The sequence below is a fragment of the Vidua chalybeata genome, chromosome 1 (genome assembly GCF_026979565.1).
Source record: "Vidua chalybeata isolate OUT-0048 chromosome 1, bVidCha1 merged haplotype, whole genome shotgun sequence".
NCBI classification, from domain to species: Eukaryota; Metazoa; Chordata; class Aves; order Passeriformes; family Viduidae; genus Vidua; species Vidua chalybeata.
The window spans coordinates 76260559-76284120 of NC_071530.1; the positions used below are offsets into that span (position 1 = coordinate 76260559).

The 23562-nt window shown below is 37.9% G+C and overlaps 1 protein-coding gene across 1 annotated transcript in view; it reads left to right on the forward strand.

Moving 5' to 3' along the window:
* LOC128794275 (cadherin-12) overlaps positions 1-23562 on the forward strand; it is a 153482-nt gene that overhangs the window by 109832 nt on the left and 20088 nt on the right. Inside the window, exon 6 of the mRNA XM_053954025.1 lies at positions 4816-5069. Within this exon, the coding sequence (XP_053810000.1) occupies positions 4816-5069 (254 nt within the window). The remainder of the gene's footprint in view (positions 1-4815; positions 5070-23562) is intronic.

The following is a 23562-nucleotide window of genomic DNA, read 5'->3' on the forward strand; positions in this document are numbered from 1 at the left end:
TCACCTGGAACCCTCTCTCTCTCTCTCCCCCCACTCTCCCTGGGCCTGCCATGAGTTGCAGCTAGCAAATCCAAGCAGGGCCCTTCACCCTTTATAATAAACCACATTTTCTAAAGACCGGGCTTCAGAGATCCTTCATCAACACCCATCCAAACCGTCCTGGAGCCCAGCATTCCCCGCAGGTAAGGAAGAGGAAATGTTAAGTCTTTGAAGTTTGTGGATAGAGCTGTTTGGTTTGCGTTTCCCTGGAACAGGGAAAGACACCTTCAGAAATGGGTGAGATGCTTGAGAGCAGCAAACAACTGAATCCCTGACACTAGTCAGCTTCTCCCCTTCTCCACATACAGAACAGACATATATTTTGCCCACTTGCCATCAAATCTTGAAATACTCACTACAGATCTTGTTTTTTACTGTGCCTTCTCAACTCTGACTTATGAATGATCCTGGTTGATCTAGAGCCTACATTACTAAACCTGCTCTGTAAAATCACTTATTTCCTTATGCTATTTAGAATCTAATGCAGAAGTTCAGTTACTGAAACTTAACTGCTCATACAGAAATTGTGTCAATGGACAGCAAATTGTCTTATGCCAATATTTAACAAAATACATAGGTGCTCAGCCCAATTGAAGGGGAAAGTGTTTCCAGCTTTTGAGACCAGCACATATGACCCAGAGCTATTCTGCAATTGCACAATGCTAGTTTGAAGTCAAGACTAAGTTATTATGCACTTCCTGTCAACCCAGTCCTACTATCCATAACTATCCATATGTCCTGGGGCTTAAAATCTCATCCCAAAATATAGTTTTTTCATCATTGTAGGTGAAGTCTCTATCAGAAACAATACTCTCTTATGTGAGAGAGTATTTCTTATGTGTGGATATGTGTGGAAAAAAAGCAGAAATTTCTGGAGTTTCCAGTCCTGCCTCTTTGTGAAGCAGAACAAACTGACAGGGTAATTCTTTTTCCATCCTTGTTGTGCTTATCATTAGAATTCATTATATCTTTCGGACTATTTTTTTTTCTTTCAGTTCTTTAATTATTTCTCTCTCTTTCCCACTATAGCAGCATTTCTTAACTTCTGCCTTGAATGTGGAAAACAGCAATATTTCAAAATATATTTATTTCTAATACAGAGCTGGTTTTGTGCTGTCCTAGTAATATTAAATAAGTCCATTCATGGTACTTACAGAATTGCAATGTAAAGTGATTTGTCAGTATGTATTTGATTTGGGGATTTGTAGAATGGCTTTGCTGTGCACAGGTGTGTATATGCTGATAACACTTTACCAGGCAACTATATAGAGCAGCTTGTAACCTCAACATAGGAAAAAGCAGATGAGGACAAGTTGAGGGGGCCAAATATATCTGTTCTGTCAGTGGTACTTAGAATATCAATTAGAAATACTTCAGTTATTGAACAGTTCACAGTTAATAAGGCATCGCCTTACTATTGACAAAAATTCTGTGTACTACACAAAAAAAAAAAAAACCTTTGCAAAATAAAGGTCTTATTCAAGTTTACCTTCTGCATGTAATTACTTTTATAGAAGGAATAAATATTTCTCTTGCTTATTAAAAAAATTCTAGGAAGTAATTTAATTAAAATCTGATTAATTGAAAAACATTTCAAGAAACTTACAGGGCTGGTTTGGAGTTTTTGTATGATTCAAACATTCTACTGTGTTTGTTTCCTTAATGACATTCCAGATTCAAAATAAAAATGGGACTGAGTACCCTCAGACAGCTATTATATAATAGCAAAACACAGTGATGAGGGGGGTTTTTTGTTTGTTTGGTGGGTTTTTTTTTGGTTTAGTAACAAAAACAGGTAAAATACGGTATGGACCACTCATTAACTTGACAGATTTTATCTACTAAAAATTAAAAATATAATAAAATGGGGTTTTAACATATTTTAATCCAAAAGTCAAAAACCTTAAAGGTTTTGCCTGAAACCTATGCAGACATTAAATTCTACTGTTTTCAGGCAGATTCTGGACAATTCAGAAAAAAGCCTAAATCTTAAACCGTCAATGCTATCTGTATGACCTAACTGTTCAAATATGGGAAAACCAGAACTGATCAGGAGATTTTAGCATATAATCCCCATACTCTTGTTACATGATATATGTTGTACAAAATCTTCTTCTATTTGAGATTAAGTCCTAGGTTTACCAATTGCAAACATTCCCAACTCTCCATACATTTCAGTTGCAGTTTAGCCTCACTTAGGCTAAAGGCTAATTTCTGCTATTTTGTGGGAGTCTGTCACTGATTTCTTTCTCTCCTGATGGCTCATCACTTTCAGCCTGTCTCTTCTTATTTTGACTGCCATCTGTGCTTTGCACTGGCCACATAACCTCTAACTATATTTATCATCAGACCCACAGAAGGACAGAAAGAGAGGGTGAGTTGCTCTGAGGTTACAGTGAAAAAACATTATCCCTTCTTGGGATCACACTGTCTTTTAAAAATATACTTTAGTATTTCCCCATAATGCTGGGGGGTAGAGAAATAATGTAGCCACTTTGCCTGCTTCCTGGGTACCTGTGCACTGAAATATGCCAGTCTGAACATACCAATAGACAGAACTGTTTGAAATCTTCCTGCTTTCTCTTCCCCTTGCATCATGAAATGTTGTGATTAGGCACTGGCCATGCACCATGATCTGGTGTAAATGCTTGAAGAGTAATTTTGTGAAAGATAGCCTGCAAAGACTACATAAATTATGACTCTTTCCATTAATACATCTCTTTGCAAATATACTGATGTATTACAGGAGCCAATCTGAAAAATTTTAATACAATTTTGGTGGTATGAAAGATACATACAAGGTATTACCCAGAATTACTACCTATGTGGGAGCTTAGATTTCTTACTTTCTTTGTCGTAATAATTTTTCTCTAGCTTAACCCCTGACTTTTTCTTCTCCGGACTAAGTCCTTAAACTTCAGATTTCTCCTCTTATTATGTTTTTTGAAAATGTGTTAACAATTTATATGAATATCTGGGGAAGAATTGTCTTTTTTTTTTCTTTTTTTTTTCCTTTATTTTCTTTTGGGTAAAATTATTTTGGCAATGAATAACAAGTGTGCACGAATAGTATAGAAAATGAAAATACAGTGTGGCAGCAATTTGGATAATGGACCAACGTGTCTATTTTTAGTGAAGGCAACATCTTAAGGTTTCACCACTGGGACATGAGATCTACCAGACTTAATTTTGTCTGTTTCTTCTTAGGCTTAGTTTCTCCTTCTTTCTGTCAGTCCAGACACAAATGTGCAGCACATACCGACTTTTCTGGTAATTTTGTCTGTAGAAGGATGGTTCTGTTTGGTAGTGAATTACTTTCAAGTATTATTATTTCTATGGTATTAAAATCATTATGGCTAATTTCAAGTTCCCAGCTCAAAAAAAAAAAAAAACAAAAAACAAAAAACCCACAAAAAAACAAAAAAACCAAAAAAAACCAAACCAAAACAAAACAAAACAACAACAAAAAAAAAAAAACCCTGAACATCTAGTCTACTGAAATTACAAAGTCTTTTATAAGGATTTATAATCATTATGGTAGCTGTTCAAATAATGCAAGTCAAGGTAACTCAATTGATTTTAATGGAGCTATTTCAATTTACACCAGTCAGTCATCTGGCCAATTATGTCCTGTTGTGATAAGTCAGAAAACTGAAGAATTTAAATTTATCCTGACTGTGACAACTGTCTGAAAACCCTAGGGAAAAAAATAACATACATTGAAATATTCTTGTTCATACACATGTAAACCTGCTCTTTTTTATTCATTCCTATTAGCAAATTTCCAGCTTAACAATTATAGGCAGAAACCACTAGGTGCCAGTGTTACCCAGACATCAGGAAAAAGGCTTTGTTAGAAATGTTCAAAACAACATGAAAGCCAAGGCAGATAAACTCTTTAAATGAAAATAAAGCTTCTGCATCTTTTCAAGTAAATAAGACTGCATTAAGGGTTTTGAGATGATTACTTTTCCAGAAGTAAAGGCACTAAATTGATATGCGTTGACAGAAACCCACATCAAAACAACCTTATTTTGCAGAATACATTCTGTCAAAACCCCACATAACTACACAAAAGCTGCTGTGTCATCTTCAAGACCTTATGAATTACACCTAGGATCATAAGACAGAGCCAAAGCCTGCATTTTGCAAAGTACATGCAGATCAAACATATGGCATGACTAGCAGTTCACTGCTAAGATCGACATTTTACAGGAAAAGCTTGTTTCAGATCAAGTTAGAATTCACATTCTAAGTCATACCAGAAGTTTGGTTTGACTCATTAATATATATCAGAATTTTCATTTGGGCTCATCTTCATCACTGTCATGGTCTTCTGAAAGGCTTTCCTGCTAAAAAAAAAAACAGGAAATCTTCTATTTAAGGAGCTGGATCCACTAGAGACAGCTGATTGCCAGTGCATGGGAGTTGCAAATGCAAATCTCTGACTAACCTTCACTCAGCTCATTTGCAAGAGATGAATTTCACTCATTTAACTTCAGATATCTACACTGTAACTGTTTACATCCATGCCAGTCATCCTGATTTTTTTGATGTAAAGAAGCAGTAATTTCCTGACTATGATTCATCTGGCCTATTTCAAAATTCACCTTAGCATAAGATGAACTGCAAAACAAACTTAAATGATTGATTAGCTCAGGAGATGAGTTTTACACAAAAGGCATCTTAAGTTTTGTCAGATTAATCCAACCAAAGTTATTTTGCAATGTCTAATTTTTAGTCATAACTAATGTTTTGCTTTTGTTCTTTCTACAGCCATTAGACTTTGAAACAAAGAAGGCATACACCTTTAAGGTGGAGGCCTCCAATCTCCATCTTGACCATCGATTTCACTCAGTGGGTCCATTCAAAGATACTGCCACTGTGAAGATAAATGTGTTGGACATGGATGAACCTCCAGTGTTCAGCAAGCCCATGTACACAATGGAAGTCTATGAGGATACACCAGTGGGGACCATTATAGGTGCAGTGACAGCACAAGACCTCGATGCTGGCAGCAGCTCAGTTAGGTAAGAGAGCTTTGAGAGCTTTTCCTCCTTTAGTAACTCTCTGACAATGCAAAGTGCTGCTGACAGTTGGATGCACTGACAAAGAACTTAGTATGAAGAAATAAAATATACTCTGTCACTGTAACAGATAAGTGATGCTCTGAAAAAATATTGGAAGGAGATGCTCGTTTGGGTGAATTATCATGAAGTGCTCACAGCTTCTTATCATACTGATCGTGTAAGTTACCACACGCTGACATGACTTCAGAGATGGTGTGTTAAGACTAAGGAATAGCATGGTGTCTGCATGTCACAACCCACTGGCAGAGGACATGATATTTGCTTTAAATTCTCCTTCAGGCTGAACAAAGACACGTCAGGGAACTCTCATACTATTATTGTACTATCACTATAACTCTGACTCACAAGGTGTTGGCTAACAAGCCCTTAAATTCTTACAGTGTACTTCCACAAGAGTGGTAGCCCTTCGTTTTGTAAGCTACAATTCAACAAGTTCTCAACTCCCACAACAATCTCCTCAGAACATGCTGGCTCACGTGCCACAACACACCTCCAGAGAGATGGAGGGGGCCCAATCCATGACTTTTATAGTTAACCTGGTGCACACTTCTTACATAAAGTAGATTTTTCACACTGTTTTATTAGCACATGCACAGTCAGCATACATGAGTTGGAAGGTGAAAGCTGAGAATGAGTCTAAAGGTGGAGCAAGAAGTTGGCTGAGAACAGCCCAGCCCCACCTCTGCAGGATTCTCTCCTCTGATCCCACCTTTCCTGAAGCAATGCTCAGAAAGTTTGAGACAAAATGTGCTTAGGTCTGGTCCTCTACACTGGGTCTTCCACAAAAATATCTCCAAAGTACAGTAGTGAGAAAGAAGGTTTTACATGCTACATCTGTTTGAGTTAGACTCCAATGAGTCACAGAACTGCCCCTTTCACCACTTACTCTCTACATCTTGCAAAGAACAAATGGTCTCATAAACAATCATCATGTGTATCCTGGCTGAGGCTGCAGGGACATGATTACTGACCAACATGGCTGTGTTCAGCACAAGGAAACTCCTACCAAGCAAGCCTCTCATTTATTGCTATAGGTTATTTTAATGAAATAAAAAGAGGGGGGATCTGGTATAGAAAGTAATACATTGATTTTGAGAACCTATTTACAGCCACATTAGAAAGATTAAAGTGAACCAGACTAATGTACTGATAAGGAAGCTCCTTAAAACTTGGACACAGTCTAAGATGTAGGCAGTTGTTAACACATACTTCCAGTACCAATTTGTGCTAGCCCTACCTGACTTCAGGAAACATTTTTATCCCCAGATTTTCATAAGGAATATTAAAGACACAGTGCATGTCATCAACCTTTATATATTAATGTTTATCAAATAGAACTAAGAGGAACAGGAAAATGCGACTAGTATCTACCAAGTGCTTACAAATTCATGCATATTTGATTAAAAATTGAATTTGGATTGTTTAAATCCATGTTTATTAATTATGTGTATTTTGTGTCAGTACTTATACTCTCATAACATACAATAAGCATGCTAGTTGTAATCATATGCAAAAATATAACATACAACAGTGACTGTTTAGCTCCTGCTTTGTCAAGTCACTGTTAATTTTTGCTTAAAATTATATGCTATTGCTGTTTGTTTCACTTTTTTTTTAATATAATCTTCATTTGTTTTTAATATAGAAATTTGTCTTTGAGTCTGTGACACATTCCTTCTCTGACAATGCATCAAAACCTTCACTGATAAAGACAGAAGTCTGAACCATTTTTCCCTGGTGGTAGCCTATGAAAATAGCCCCAGTGAAGTCAATATTCTGTTGAAAACCATACTCTCTTGCAACCAGATAGAAAGCCCTTAATCACATTGTTGAGCAGTTTTTCATATGACAGTAGAATCATTTGGATGTATAACCAGTCTTCAGTGAGAGTTTTTTGTTTCACAAATGCTCCTAGGAGACTCAAGTGCTTTTTACTGATTCTGTATTTGCAACTACACAAGAAAAACAATTTTCTCTCTATGGTTTATCTACATACTGTGTTCACTGGAATATTGAATCCTAAGCCATTTTATAATGTCCATGTCTACATTTTTTAACTCTGAACTCACCACTTGAGTGTCCAAATGCCCATCTACAGTTAATACCCCTACATTTTAGTCTCACTGCTCTTCCTGCTGACCCCTTACACCAATAAGCTGCGTAAGTCCTCCCAGGGTCACATTTATGAGTTGATTCAGCTGGTTTATGCCCACAGAAAAACATGAACAGATGTTCTGGTGTTCTTCAGTGGCATGACTTTTGGGCACCTGTGCATCTACATGAGCTACATTCAGAGTCATATTTTCTACCTGGACAGCGATGTTCTGCCCCAATATAGTAGCCCACATGTGTTTGCCCCTGTGTTGCCAGTTAGTCTTCTTTCATTGCTGCAGCCACCACCACAGGACATTAGATACCATCCAGGATTCAGTGCAAAGACAGAATACAGGTCACTTTTTTTATTCAGTGATCTCTAGAGCTAGTTGGATGGCTTTCACTCCTGCAAATAGGTTTGACTCTCCTTCTCCTTCAGCAGTCATTGTGTAGGACTCCACACAACATCTTTCCACCTCCAATGGTTTCCTACCATGCAGAAAGTTCCATCATGACCTCTTTTGTTTTGGGACAACTTGTTATATGATGATGCTTCTTGGGTACTTTGAGCCACCTTCCTCCATATGGCCATTGTGCAAAGGGCATCCTCTGAATTTTTAGGGACTGTCTTGGGGTGATTTTATAATGGTACTTTATTTGTAATTGTCTGCTTATGCCCAGAAACAGTTACTTTTTCTTTTTCATTTTTTTCCCTTTAACTGTTTCTGCCTTTTTTTTTTTCCTTTTGGCTTTTTTTTTCACCCATCTGGGGAGTTGGTGGGGGAGGCTGGCCCAAACTTGAGACCTCAAAGTAGCTGACCCAACATGAGAAAGGACACTAAAACCCACCAGCTTCTCCTTCTGTGAGGAAGAGACTAACGACAGAAAGATTCCCATCTATTCTGCCTGAGTGACTATGCTAACTCCTGTTGGCTATGCTAACTCCTATGTGGCTATACTAACCCCTTTCCCTGATACAAAGAAGGGCAGCCTCCATCTTTGCTTCATGATTGTGCTGTCTGATGGGGGGTTGAGCTTAAGTATTTGAAATTTCAGTATCTAGCATTTATTCAATCCTTTTCTGTGCCTTGTGGGCACCCTTTTGGTTTTTTCTTTGTTAATAAAGAGTTTTGGTGTTTTTTCACATTCACCTGCCAGGATTTCTTTCTCTTATTGGCAAACAGGATTATCAAAGCCCTTCTCTCTAGAGGAAATGCTCATTCCAGGGCATTTTCTCCTAAAATTTGTCCCTAAATATAGACAGGGACATTATTATTTTTTATTTTACTATAGAGCACTTCCAGGACTTCTAATTCTCTCAAGGACTGGATACCTTCATCTGCAGTGATCCACCTTCCTGGGAAATTCACAAGATCTTCCTTAAATGGATTTCGTGCCCTCATGCTTTACAGAGGCCATCTCTAGAGACTGCAAATTGCTCCTTCTTTTCCAATTCCTCCTTCAATTTCCCCATCTCTAGCAAGGGATTTTAGCTGCTGTGGCCTCATGACCTTCTAATTGTTGACTGTCAGCCCTGTTATCCCAGCATCGCCTGGCTAGTGACTGCAGTCTTTCTGCAAGTCTGAAGGTTCTGATGAGGTCAAGGAACAGGTAACTTCAGGTTCCTATTTGATTTTTCTCACGCCTTCAAATTTATTTGTAGAATGACCAGCTGTTTCATCTGCTTTCTCCTGTCCTGATTGTCCTCCTTCTCCTCTTCCTTCTTTTCCTCTTCCTCCCTTTCCTATCAATTATATGGACCTGTAGCTTCCCTTATCCATTATTTTGTTTTCACTACTGGTGCAAGTACTGTAGTTGCTGTGGTTTGAGTCCCTGTGTCAGCCATAATGTACTCAAATGCAGTTTGGGTTCCTGCCTCAATTACAGTCCTCTGCGAGGACTGCAAGTGGCTTGGCAGGCACAGGTCTGGCCCCAGCATGGGGCAAGAAGCTGCTGCCTTTCACTGGAGTGGGCAAGGCACCCTTCCATCACTGATGGTTTGCCAGGGTTGGTCACATGTTCAGGTGTAAAGTCACAGGTAACTGGAGGTAATAACCACCCTAGAAACCTGCCCACATCCTTCCACACACCCTACCACCCAGGAACTGGATGCCTCAGGGCACATTTCAATATCTCCATACTTAAAGTTTGTTTTCTCTTACACCAGGATGACACCAGATTCCACAAATCCCATAGTGTGTCAATAGTATTCCTTAATACTATTAACACTATCAAGCAGCTTAAATAAGGATGAGCAATGTCCATGGGAGTCTGCATTATAAACCCATTCACATCAATTTTGGGCAGGGAGAGGGAGATGCATTTCCTTATCATCTGCAGAAGATAGCTCCCCCTGTATAACAAGGCTGCCATGTCAGGGCAAAGCACAGGGCTATTGTTTGTGTTAACATATTCCCAGCAAACTCAGCAAAACAGAGAGATAAGGAGCGCAGCTGACAAAACTCATGTCCCACAAAGGAGCTTGCTACTAGATAACTGCTATTACTCTAGCATGCAAGATAGATAGATGGATAGATAGACAGATGGATAGATAGATAGACAATTAGACAGTCAGAGAGACAGAGTGAGAGAGAGAGAGAGAGAGATAGAACTGCTTTTGTCTCACTCCATGGGCACTAAAAAGGACTGTGGTGGGTTGACCTTGAAGACACGCCACCTGCCGACCAAGCCACTCTTTCACTCCCCTTCCCAGCTGGATGGGGAGTGAAAATTAGATGGAAAATATCTTGATAAGGCAGTTTACTAAAGCAAAAAATGGAACTTTGTGCATGCATAACTGAAGAAAAAAAAGGTTTATTCTCTACTTCTTATCAGCAAGGGGTGTTCAGCTGCTTCCTGGGACGCAGGACTTCAACACACAAAGTGGTTTCTCTGGAAAGCAAACACTGTAAATGACAAATGTCCCCCCTTCCTCCTCCTTTCCTTAGCTTTTATATCTGCCCCGATGTCATACGGTATGATCTGTCCCTTTTGTTAATTTAATTTACATAGTTGTGTCCCCTCCCAGGGTCTTGGGAAATGTTGGAGATACAGAGTTGATGCTGCACCAGAGCTGTTCATGAGTAGACAAAGCAGTGGTGTGTTATCAACATCTTTCTTGATGTCAATGCAGAGCACAGCACTGTGAAGTCTGCTATTGGAAAATGAATTCCATCTCAACCCAATACACCAATGTATAAATATTCAATATTTCGTAAGTTTTATATCCTCTAAATGAAAACAAACAAACAAAAAACAACAAAACAAGACCATAAATTAGAAAAGTATAGATGAGTTTGAAGGCATTAAATGTGTTTGCAAGTTCTTATTCTATCTTAACCAATCATGCTCAGTTAGCAGCTTAAAATCTAGATGATCTCATAGAGCTAAAGAAGGACTTAATCAATTTCATCATATTGCAAAAGAGTCCAAGCAACTTCTGAGTAAATATGCACTCTAAACAAATGGGGAAAAGCAAGTCATGCTCTTTGAAGACACAGCCCACACAAAGTACTGGATAGTACTGGTGGTACTACAATTACTGGTTGTAGTTTCTCTACAAATTCATTTATTTTCTGTGAAATATTTTCCTGGAATGGTTTTCCCATTAAGAAGTCCGTAACAGAAAAAAGAAATAGTCAGCGTTCTGCCAAATAATAAAGACTAGGATAAAATCTACCCTGTATGCAACAGAAGGAAAACTCCAGAGAGCAATGCAAGCTAGAGCAGCTCACATGAAAAGAAACAGTATTTCTTCCAGCAACTGAATCCATGTTATCAGACAAAAATTTTATGTCTGTTATGTTAGACACATCAGGAAGGGGGAGATAATGACTAAGGATGAAAACCGGGTTCAGCCATTAAAGAAAAATATTTTGCTGAAGGACATTGAAAATGGTGAGGGTTATATTATTTTTCTCTTTTCTTCTGTTACTGGTATCAAATTTTTAGACAAGTCAGAAGCCTTAAAAGGTTTGTTTTGTAGGAAGATATTTGCTAGAGATGTTGGAGTGAAAGGGCACAGAGCATACATTTAGTAATGAACAGGAAATTAAGCACAAGGAGAAAAAGAGCTGCAGGTATTCATTACCTGCAAGGGTGACTGGCTTTGCAGCTGTTTTGGAACATTACCCCAGTGCACCTAATTTTCAAAATGTGTTAAATCTGGAGCTTAAGTGTCTCAAGTGATCTGTTTTGTCTATTCCCATTTTATCCATAGTGCTTCAAGAAACATGTTAAGGTGAAGTCCTATGTACATTTTGGCCATTAAAAATCCCAAAGCACTTGCAAAAACAGCTCTGATCTCATTTTCTTCTCAGAGTCCTCCAGTTTACAGCAGTTTGAAGATGACTGGGAGGAAAAGTAGATGCTGTCCTGTAGTATGTTGCAAGGTCTATAATTTGTAACTATGCAAGTTTTTGGTAAAGATCCTTGTGCTTCTGGAACAAGGGGTTTTATAACTTCCTAAAAATCACTGTTTTATGTGTCCTTACAGCATGAATGTTATAGACAAAGCTGTCTAAATAACAAGAAAGCAGAAATGGAGGGCAAGACTGAATTATTTGCAGTACCTCCTAGTGAGCTCCGTCCAACAGTGTGTGAGAAGTTCAACAACTTTGCACTGACACGTCTGAAGTTGTCAGATTTCCATGGAGATGATCTTCTGGCATAAAGTATAAGAGGATTATTGTCCCTGATATGAATCCCAGACAGCTCTAATTAACAATGGGTTTCATATTCTGTGTCAAAACACTGTCCTTCAGGTCTTTTCTGCTTGACTCAGGAGTTTTGCCTTATGAACTAAAAGAACCATTCACAGCAGGAAAGCTGTGGGGACCATGCATTTTCTTGACCAAATCGAGAGTCATGAAACTGTGATTTTAAAGTAAAAAGCCATGTGTACTATCCATAAGTCAGTCCTGTCCTCAGTATCTCAGGGATAAGACTGTTTTCCATGCATGTGCTTCCACAGGAAAAGCCGTATTTTTTTTTCTGAACTAGTTCACAATGATCCATACACATTTATGAATAGGTTCTGTTTGCCCAGAAAAATACCTTGTCATGTTAAGATCAAGAAAATAAAGATTTCTTCCTGAATCCTAGAACACTATATCTTAATGCACAATCACCAACAAGATGAATTAAAGTATGTAAGAGTTTGACTTTTCAGTTTCATAATTCTTCCAACTTTTTTGTGCTTGCATTTCTTTAATTTTACTTATTCTTCAAAAAGAAAAGTCACACCCTGTGACAAAATGTATCTTACAGTTTCATACATATATAGCAAATCTGGGACATCTAGTTCCAGCACCTGAAGTGTCTTCATTTAATAACAGATTAAGTGACATCCATTTTTCTGTGTATGGCATCATGCTGGAGAGAAACAAGTCAGTTTTGTACAGATAAGAGATGTTGAGACTCATGAATTTTGGTTCCTTTTCAGCTGCTCTGGTGGTTCTGCACACTTCTTGCTCTGTTGCCTCCTGTCAGTTTCTGTTGCAATTTTAGCTATACTCCATCCTTTGCATTTTATCAAATCCCTGTCACCCACCCGATTTTTAAAATCTCTATTCCAAGTTCTAATTGATCCAAACTATTTAATTCAAATCCTTCAGAACTACTTCTCAGTTTCTGCTACAGATGCCTTGGTATAGTTTTCTGTCCTCCTACTAGCCCACCTTTTTCTTATATCTCTTATGCTCTGTCTAATAGTAGTCTCCTACCCCACAGTCTTTCTTTCTCCCATGGTTGGTTTCTGTATTTTTACTGCTGAACCATCACCCTTTAGCTTCATTGGTATCCTGCTCTATCCTCTTCTGCTGAGGACAGTCACCTTTTTTGATCTCAGTATCTTGATGTATTTATTTCACTTTGTTCCAGCTACTTCATCTTCTTTTGAAAACTACAGAAACTGAGTTTCCCTCCAAATTTTCTCTGAATCCCAAGGTATATCTTTAGCAATTATGTCTATTATCAACGTGTTCCATGGTGTCGGTAGTTGGAGACACGGACAATGCACACACACTCTAAAGCTCCATGTGACAAACAGCTTCCAATTTATTCCTCCAGCTCCTTTTATAGGAGCTCCAATTACACATGTGATTGGTTGAGGTCTTAGCTCCATCCAGCTCTCTGGCCAGTGATACATCTTCATTTAGAACTGGATGACATTGGCTGAGTGTCCCTGTGTAGATTGAATTCAACCTATCCTTGCTCACCCAGGGACTTCAATGCCACATTTAGCAGACACATCTTCTCTTTCCTCACCATCCTCTCCTTTCCATTCTCATTTGGCTCAGTGAACACCAAGCTACTATATAATATATATTATATATTATATAATATATAATTATATATTATATAATATATACTATATAATATATACTATATATTATATAATCAATAAGATCTCCATCTACCTACCTTTCATCAATGCTGGGTATGATATAGGACAATTAACTCCTACTTCTGGCTCCCACTGCTCCTTACTTTCTGACTCCTCCTTTGTTCTCTATTCTTTAGCTCCTAAACTTGTCTTCATGAACTCAAGCAATCGCATCCTTTACTCCACCGCCCTTTTCCTGTAAAATTTTCCCCTATGGTCCCATGTACTGCTCTGTCATTCTATAGGTTTGAATGACCTGTCTTCCTCCCCAGTGACTGGGTGGTTTAAATTAACTGGACAGAAAAGTGACTTCTCTTCAAACAGAAGGCAGAAAAAAATCTTTTTTTTTCTGTGTATAAATTGTCTGTCAAAAGGAGCTGTTTTCTAGCAGCACAGTCTCTACTTTACCTTTACCATGAAACAAAGTGTGAAAAAACTATTATGGCAATCCTTTTCATGGTAGTTTTATTTTACACTTGCAATGGACTAGGTGCACACAGACAATTATCACAGCTCAGCTGGTAAGTGGCTCAGTTGTATCAATTCAGGGTCTGTGGTACCTTGATTCAGTGATCGGCTTGGAGCTACTACAAACGGTGTGAATTTGTCTTAACCTTAATCTTAAATCTATATATGCTGAAGTGATCACACATGATCAGTGGGGAAGGTAAATGTAGTCACTTATTAGTCCTCTGTGATGCTGCAGCAGGTTCACTGGAAACAGATGGAGTTGTGCATTAAAAATCCTTCTTTGCAATTTTGGGACACATGCAGACTGACATTTTGATCTGTGTGGGTTTTCTCAAGACTGGCAGGAACATGGAGCAAAAGTAAGTACTTTCTGGCACAAGTCAGAAAGACTGTGCTAGTGAAAAATCAGACCTTCCCAAATAAAAGACTGGTGGGATTAATTTCACTTGTATAAATTTTCCTAGATCAGCTCCTGGATGCACTTCAAGTCTGCAATATTATTTCCTAAGTCCAGCAAGTCCAAAGCAACGGAAAATGAAATCTAAAACTGAGAGAGGCCAGTAACCTTTATTTACAGTCAGTAATTCATCAACTTACTGAAGCTTGTGAAAAACAGCAAGTGATCTTCTGTTGGCATATGCAGTCATATTATGCTATAAAATGTCAGTGAAGAGATTGAACTGAAATAGATGTGTAGACCCAAGAAGTTTATGGACTATAGCTCTCAGTAAATGGCCTGTTTGTGAAGGAAGTAGATGCTGAAAATCATGAAGTATGCATTCAGATCCAAGGCAAAGAACAACCTGGCAAGGAAAGCTTTTAAATTAATTGAGAACAGCTAAATAGCCAAAGTGAGGGGAAAGGAACAATATGATCATAATAGTTCATAATAGTTTCTGGTTTATCTCACAACACTTGTGCCACCTGGTCATGTGATTTTGCAAAGCCAGTTCTTATCCCATAGGCACAAACTGTAATTTTACCTCAAATAATAGTCTTCCTGATTTTTCATCAAGAACTGTTATTTCAAATTTCTTCAGTAATGGGTTTCTCAAGGATTCTAGAAAGCAATTGTGAGATTAAAACAGAGCTTTAATGACTACAGCCATTATCATATCACCTCAATTGGTGAATCTCTCAGGGCTTGACAGAGAATTATGAGGGCTCAGAACTTAAAACTATGTCTAAGAAAAACCTATGTGCTACAGGAAAGTGTGTTAGTTGGTAATCTGCACTTTGATATCCCAAGTCGACCATGAAGCTATCTCATTACTATAGAATAATAAATAAGCTTCCCAATATTTTCATTTAAGGTCTTTCATCCCTTTCCACAAGGGTAACTACCACTTCAACCTAGTCAGATTCCAAGTCCTTTCCTTCTGAATTTGTCTTTTAGGTCTGTTTGTAAGCATTGACTATACTTTCCTGTCCTAAAATACTCAAGTTTATTATTATGTTTAAATAGTTATTGCATAGAGTTTCTTATATATTTTGCACTTTGTTTGTTGTTTTCAATTTAAATAATAAAGTTTAAACAACAGTGTTTTTGAGAGTTTTACACTTTTTGAGATCTCTGTGTTTTGAAGTTTCAGTCATGTTCTGACTGTAGATACAAACAGATCTCAGATATTTCTGCTTTTACTGTGTCCTGATTCTGGGCTTCTCAGTACAAGAAAGACAGGGACATACTGCAGGGAGTCCAGCAAAGGGCCTTGAAGATGAGGAAGGAACTGGAGTATTCTTTATATGAGAAAAGGCTGAGAGAGTTGTGAATGTTCAGTCCAGGGACGAGAAGGCTCAAGAGGGTCTTAACAGTTATAAATGCACTAAGTACACATAGGAGCACCTGAAGGGAGGGTGCAAAGGGTATGGAGACAACTTCTTCTCAGTGGTGGTGTCCAGATGTAGGACAAGAGGCAGTGAGCATGAACTGAAGCACAGGTTTCCTCTGAATATCAGGAACAGGAAACACTTCTTGCTGTGAGGTTGACCAAGCATTAGCCCAGATTGCCCAGGAAGGTGGTGGAGTATCTGTGGAGATATTTTAAAAAAACAGTTGTAGTTGTTCCTGGATGACTGGCTCTAGGTGTCCCTGCTTGAACAGAGGGCTTGGACCAGACGTCCTCTAGAGGTCCAACTTCCACCCTTCTCCGATTCTGTGACATCCATCTTTAATAAGCTGGAACAGAATCTGTGGAAAATAAAGGCAGGGAATCATCTATGATGGCTAAAAAATTGCTGTCAGCATTCATTGAAATAGTAAGAATACAGATCTATAACAACAGATTATTTTAGAAAATAAATCTGAAAATAGTGTGAAGGAAACACAGCACAAAAATTCAACCCAGGAGGAGAGAGGAACCAATTTTAGGAATAAGTCATGGGACCTGATGTTGCTCAGGTCAGACCATCAGTATGCAAATGGGAGCAAGGGGATGCTTATCCAGCAACTTTTGCCTGGTGTCCTCATTAAATTAATAAAACCTTTGAAAAGGTGACTTCATACTTATACTGACCTCTGTAGATTCTGCATTCCTTGATACATCAGAGGCTTGTGGAGGAGAAATGAAAGAGGAAAATGCAGCAGCTCTGCAGCATCAGAGCTGTTCTGAATAATCTCTTATTTTATAAACACTTCACCAAATCGTCTTCAAAGCAACACAAAGAAGCCCCCAATTCTTGACTGCACTGTTTCCCCTTGTAGATCCAGCTGACAATCTGAGTCCTAACTGATGATCTAAGCAAGCAATAAATCTTTTACTGTGTGCTGCAGTTTTCTCTAGAGTCAGCATGGTTATATTATTTGTTTTTCCTTTTATTATCTCAGCATCAGCATTTTACTTCAGCTTTTTAAATGGATAAAAATATAAGATATTTGTTCAGATTTTAGTTCCCAAAGATATAGAACAGAGCTAATATTTATTTATTTACTTGATGCAAAAGAAAACAATCAAAGATTATTTATATTGGATATATGCCAGTAGGCCAGCTCTCCTTTACACTATTTATGATATTTAATGCCTTAGCACTCTCTCAGAAGGCAAAGCATTCCAGGCCAGGCATGGGAACAGCAGCCCAGGAAGCACCTCTATCTTATTCTTTGGGGTTTATGTCAGATGCACCCAAGTGCAAAATAAAGTTTAGGCTTCTACTGAGGCAGACTATCTGACAGAGTCATAGCACCTGTTTTCACCCTCTCAGCTTTCTTAAGGTTTGAGGCATTTATTCAGGTTTACTTGCTCCATCTTTCTATACTCACTCTGCCCACTAGTAGAGATGCTCATATACATCCAGACACTCATCCCAGCATGCTCTTTCCCCACCTAAACCAGCAAAACAAGAGCCCTTCTCTTCTTCACCAAGTGTGAGATGTGCCCTCTGGTACCTGGGTACCTTGGTGAATGCAGGTGATAGGTTCTTCCTGCTATGGGCTGGATGAAAGGAGAGCAAACAGACCATGGGCAGCAGGGCAAAGGGCAAGTGTACACCTTTCAAATCAGGGTGAAATTATATTCAGGGTCCATAATGTGTAGTGCTGGTATAGAAAGCGCTCTACTGCTTTCCCACCATAGCAGGATCGACTGCTAAGCCAAGAGTGAGGGTGTTAAGTCCAACGTGCCTTCTACTGCTACTCACAGTCCAAAAACTGAGACTTAATTAAATTGCAGGACAAAGCTTTCCCTCTGCCTGGCTGTCTTGCTGCTCTGCCTGCTCAGTGAAGCAGGAGAAATGATGTTGAGACTGAATAAAAACAATGCATTTTCCAAATGACAACAGCTTTTGATAAGATGCTCAGCTGGTAATGAGAAATGCAGAGCAGACAGTGGAGCTGACTGGAGGGTCAGATAAGTAAATGAACAAAACCTTTAAAGGCAGAGGGAAGAGAAATCACAGGAAGTTGTAGACAGGCAGAATTGGCAGTTTGAAAGGGCTGATAACTGAACTGCAGCACATTTTAATTCCTATATTACCTACCATGTTTTACTAAAATTCCTATGTAAGATTTATAAGGCTTATGAAAAGTTTAACAGCTTCCCTCGCTTGACTCTGACCCATCATTAGTTTGACTGTCTGTAGCCACTGCTTTCCTGTCAATTAATTTGTCATAATGGTTGATCTTCTCCAAAGGAGCAAAATGTAATTTATTTGCACTGATACTACTCATTCCAGACCAAGTAAGATACTGACTGCTAACATCACTAAACCTTCTACCTCCTGATTAAAATCAGAGAAGTAGGGAGCCACGTATAAGGACTGTGAACCCAATCAAGTAGTATGTCAAAGACTCAAATTGTGCTTTTCTTGTGGGAGATCAAGTGTTACATGAAATACATGAAAATGGTACACATGGAACAATGACAAGAAGCATTCATACCTTCTTCCATCCCTTGATCCTTCCCTTAAGCATCACCACCTAATGGGCAGTATAGACAGCATTCATTGTGGGAAGGCTGAAATACAGATCACAGGATAACACTCTGAGAAATTACACTGCTGAACTCCTTTGGAAGAAGGTACAGAGACAGCAACTTATTTGGGCTTCTGTCAAACTAATTCCAGAATTCTCTGCTATTTAAGCCAAAATATTTTAACTAATGCAAAGCTATCCTTCCTGAAAGACTAGATACATTACCTCACTGGGATTTTCAAAAGCACTCAGCCAGGACTCTCACAAAAGCTTTACCTCAGTGTATCGTACATTTGAAAATCTCTGCAAAATCATGTAGGAATATGGCTTTTTGCGTGAAATGCTGAATGAAGAATCATAGTAAAACTGACAGAAATATTTTAGTATGTCCTTAAACTTGGGGATGTATTAATTTTAGGTATGTCAAGTATGATGTGGTATAAAGACAATTCTGCCACTTCTTTAGCATCACCCACAGAGGCATCTCTAGTTTTTGATACCTTGGAACAAAGCAATGTCTCTAAAAATGTTCAGTGTATGCTCCCCTTGTTGGTTTTGTGTTATTACATGACAATAAAGGCACTTAGAGCAAGTTAGACCAACTACATTGGCTGCTCATTTTTGGTTCCATCTTATTATGCAAACTTAATATCACACTTCAGGTGGCTTTTGACATCAGTTCTGCAAGCACAAATGAGCAATGACCCATTTGTGACATTGGTTAGGTCATGAAGCAGCTGAAACCAAACTACATTTTTATGAAAGCTCCCTTTTCATTTGAAAAGGAAATTGCATTTGAGAGAACACATGATAATGCTGTTTCAAAGCAGGAAGGGAGGTCAGGATAGGAGATAGCTACTTAACCTGGAATAGCAGCAGAAACCCTCCTGTGACTGTGCTGATTCCTTTTCATACTTCAGATAGAACTGGGTATTCTCCATTGAAGGTGTTTGTTTGTTTGCTTGTTTGCTTGTTTATTATTAATTATCCTCAATTTCTAGTATTCCTTCTAAAAAAAATGAAAACAAAGCCAACCTATTTTTGAGACTATTATGTATTGGCATGGGTGGGGTTCTTCTGGGATCTACTTGGTATCCATGGGATTACTGAAGGGACATGATGAAGGCATATGATCTGACAGCAGACCAGTCCGAGTTTCCTTTGCTTTGACTTCTAATGCCTCAGCAGTGTTCTGAAGATATTCTGCAAAGGTACATAAAATTTCTGCTGTCATTAAGGGAGATGGCTTAATAAATTATTTAAAACATATAAACAAAAATAATACCCCACAACCTAGTTGAACAACATCCACTATGTAAGAACCAACTCAAGACAGGTATAAATATATCAGATGATGATTTTATGTGAAAATAAGTAAATTTGATTGCATTTACTTCCTTCAAGCAAAATATCACATTATTAAACCCAGGGTATTAAAACTGGAAGTTCTGCACAAGAGAAGTCCTATCTATTTCCACTATACTTAGAAATTTATTTCTTAGAATATTTTATGTTAACAGAGTTTATCCAAGTACTTTATATAACAAGTACTTTTTTATAACAAGTACTTTTATTTTTAAAAATATCTAATATTTCACATGTATAATAGTGTATATGCATACAACACAAGAGCTGATGGGTTGTTCAGTGTAAAGGGCACTTAAAAATTATTACAATTGTATTAGCACAGGACAACACAAATGATATGCAAAACCTGCCTACTATTGTTGAACAAGTAGTACATGACAGTTTATTTCATATTACCATGCTGCACAGAGGAGGAAAAAGATTTTTTAGCATTTCTGCTCCTGTAAAACTGTGTGAAACAACATTTTCAAGTTAATAGAAAACCACAAGAAACAGAGTCAAGGGTAATTTTTAAGTCAAAAGGAGGTATGGAAAAGAAAATAAATTAATATAATTCTGATTCAAGTGCTGTAGCCCTGAGAAAGACTGGTAATTTAACAATCCTATTTAGTCATAAAATACTCAGATGACTGTATCATTTACCAAAAGAAAATAAAATGTTTTGTTAAATTTATTTATACCTGTTTGAACTTAATGACTTCTTTAGGTATGCATGGGTTACAGCGACAAGCAGAAATCTGTTACTGTTGAGAAACTTGCCTGGCAGACTGTGCTGATGAATTCTTGCAGCTAATAAGTCTCTGTGCCCTTGTGATGCAGCAGCTCACACAGAACATCTGACTCGTACAGCAACCCTTTGTTCAATAGGTGGTTGGGATTCTGAGAGCAGGGACTCATGTATTTTGTACCATTCTTTTGCAATTAAAAAAACTGCTCATCATTTGGAAAAGCTTATGCTGGAGTATTTGATTCAATATTTTTACACTGGGGACTCATTTTGAAAATTCTTGATTGCACCTTTAACAAAATCATGGAAATCACTCCTCTGTGTTAACTGAAATGGAAGATACTTCCAGTAATCGGCAGAAGAGTTTAGCACATACCTTTGAGAAGAGCAATAAAGTTCTGACTTAGAGTTTCTCATATTTATGCATGTAAATATGGTGATAAGATTTGTTTGAGTTTTACACAATGATAACTCAGTGAATGGATTTAGAATGGCAGGAAGGAAATTTTAGTGGCAAGATGGGATTTTGGAGGACATGTAGCTTGTGTCCTTCAACACATTGCATTCTCTAGGTTATTTAATTCTTTCATGCTTGACTTGAAGTCTAAATTTCTTGTTTCTCATTATTGGAGTGATTTACCTGTTTTCCTACAATCTATTAGCATCAATCTTAAAAAGACCTGAAAACCATTGTTATACTTTAAACTATTTGTAACTGCACCTTATAATGAGTATGATTGGTATGATGATACTGTTTCCTATTTAGCAGATCTTACAATTACAAAAATTATAAGGATTATCATTCTACCTTTCTAGAAATTGCCTTTACTTCACAGTCTCTATTATATTAGCCAGCTTGCCTTTTCAGTACCAAGTGACAGCACTTCTGTCATTACTCTGGTGTGCAGCATAATGTACATCACTGACAGAAAGATTTTGCTACAACACAAAAATTGTCCCTTCTGAGTTTTGGCCTTTCTGTGTTAAAAAAAAATCCTACCCTCCCCTTTTTGCTGTTGAAGCTCTTGAGTTATTTGTAGTCTGTTATCCTGTCTCCCTTTTTTCATCTCTTATCCAAGCTAATCATATGTTAGTTATTTTAATCTTTCCTTATAACTTGGAAATTCCTAGACCCAAGACAGTGGTTCTTGCTTTTCTGTAAGCTTCCTTTAATTGTTTTGTATTTACCTATTGACATAATGCCCAGGACAAAATTGTATTGTAGAGTTGTCATATTCTCAACATCCAGTTATATGCAGAGATCTAATAATTTCAATCCAAAGCACATGATTATTAAACTAATGAAAATTTCTTTGGGTTTTCAGGTAATCTCATCACACTTCGAATCTCATTTGTATTCATCCAGTCCTTCATCACTTTTGCCATTCCTGCTTTAATGCTTCTTTCATCTATTTAATTATAGATATATTGTAATTACCAAAAAATCTTAACTGATCACAATATCCAACAGAATTCTTGTAGCTTTCATTTATGTTCCTAATGTTTTCACGCTACTGCTTATTATTTCTGGTATGATGGGTGGTATATATACATCACAAGTTAGCATAGACCCTGAATTTTATTTAGTTGCAGTTTAATATTTAATAAAACTTAAAGTGAATGCAGTTTAAACAATTTAAGGTCATATACACAAATAGTGATCTATCACATTACAGAAAATTGTTATTTCATCCCTTACCTTTTTTTCCAATATTTTTCTTAAAAATACCCAATGTTCTAAGTCACTAGTACTAGAGTAAGCAATGTGCTTTACATCAGCAAAGTGTGAGTTGAGACAAATTAAAGTATTTTTGTAAAGCTCCTCTATCACCTGGTTATGTCTCCCTCTCAAACTAAAAAAAAAAAAAAAAATCAATAGGAATTTTTAAGGAAATGTTTATTGAGCACAAAGGCACAATGATTCAAATGCCTAATTTTGGTTGTGCTGTTCTTATATTTGCACTGCCTTTTTTATCTTTCACTTTATCTGTTGTCTGTGCTTTAGCACTCTTTAAGGTCAATCCTGAGTTTTACCTCTGGCATTTGGCCTTAATCCTCCCAGTGTACCTTTAAAGCAGTCTTATCTTCATCTAAAACACACACATTTTTAGATGTCTTACCTTGCTCATTTCCTGGCTTAAATTACACGATCATAATATCAAGAACAAGCATTTTCTGTGATAGGCAGAAGAAATCTTCCCCTCCACATTTTTTAAGACCCAAAAATACATCCTGAGTCCTAAGCTTCACAGCCTCCTTAGCCTCTTGCCACCTCCCATCACTTCAGAGCATGTTGTCACACGGGTTTCTCCAGCAGCACAGGACAGCTGTCCAGTTCTTTTATTCATGGCATAATAGTCTGAAGGCACTACAGCTGTGTGCTCAATGGCTCAGAGTTCCTGTTATACTCACAAGGATGACCCACTGTCACTCATGTATTCAATAGCACTCCATCAAGCATTGCCATCATCTGTGCTGCAGCAAGAGTCAACTCAGTCTTCCTTGTTGTCCTCCTCTCTTTGAAAGGAGGTGAGCCCTCTTCTGTGGGAGTGTTCTGCGAGAGCTCGTGAGGGACATGCAGCCTCACTGTCTAGGGTGAGTGTCCCTTGTTCTTGGTGCTCCTAAGAGGTCAGTGTGAACTCTGGGTGAGTCTTACAGACTTGAATCTTATAATTTTATAAACTGAATATTTCCATTCTCTCTCTTCTATCCTACATAATGTCCAAATGCAGCTATCCTTGAGAAAACTCAGACAGTGTTAGCAAAGATATATCCTTCCACACACTTCCTGCCTTCAATATTATAATCTGGAATACATTTCTCTGCTGGAAAGAATATTCAAGGAGACATATACATCAGCATTTCTTCACTGTCAGTGAATATGAATGATATCAATGTCTGGTACTGAGAGTGGCCAGGCAGGCCTGTAGAGAGACTTCTGAAAAATAATTCTGCTTTGTCCTATATCAACAAGTAAGTA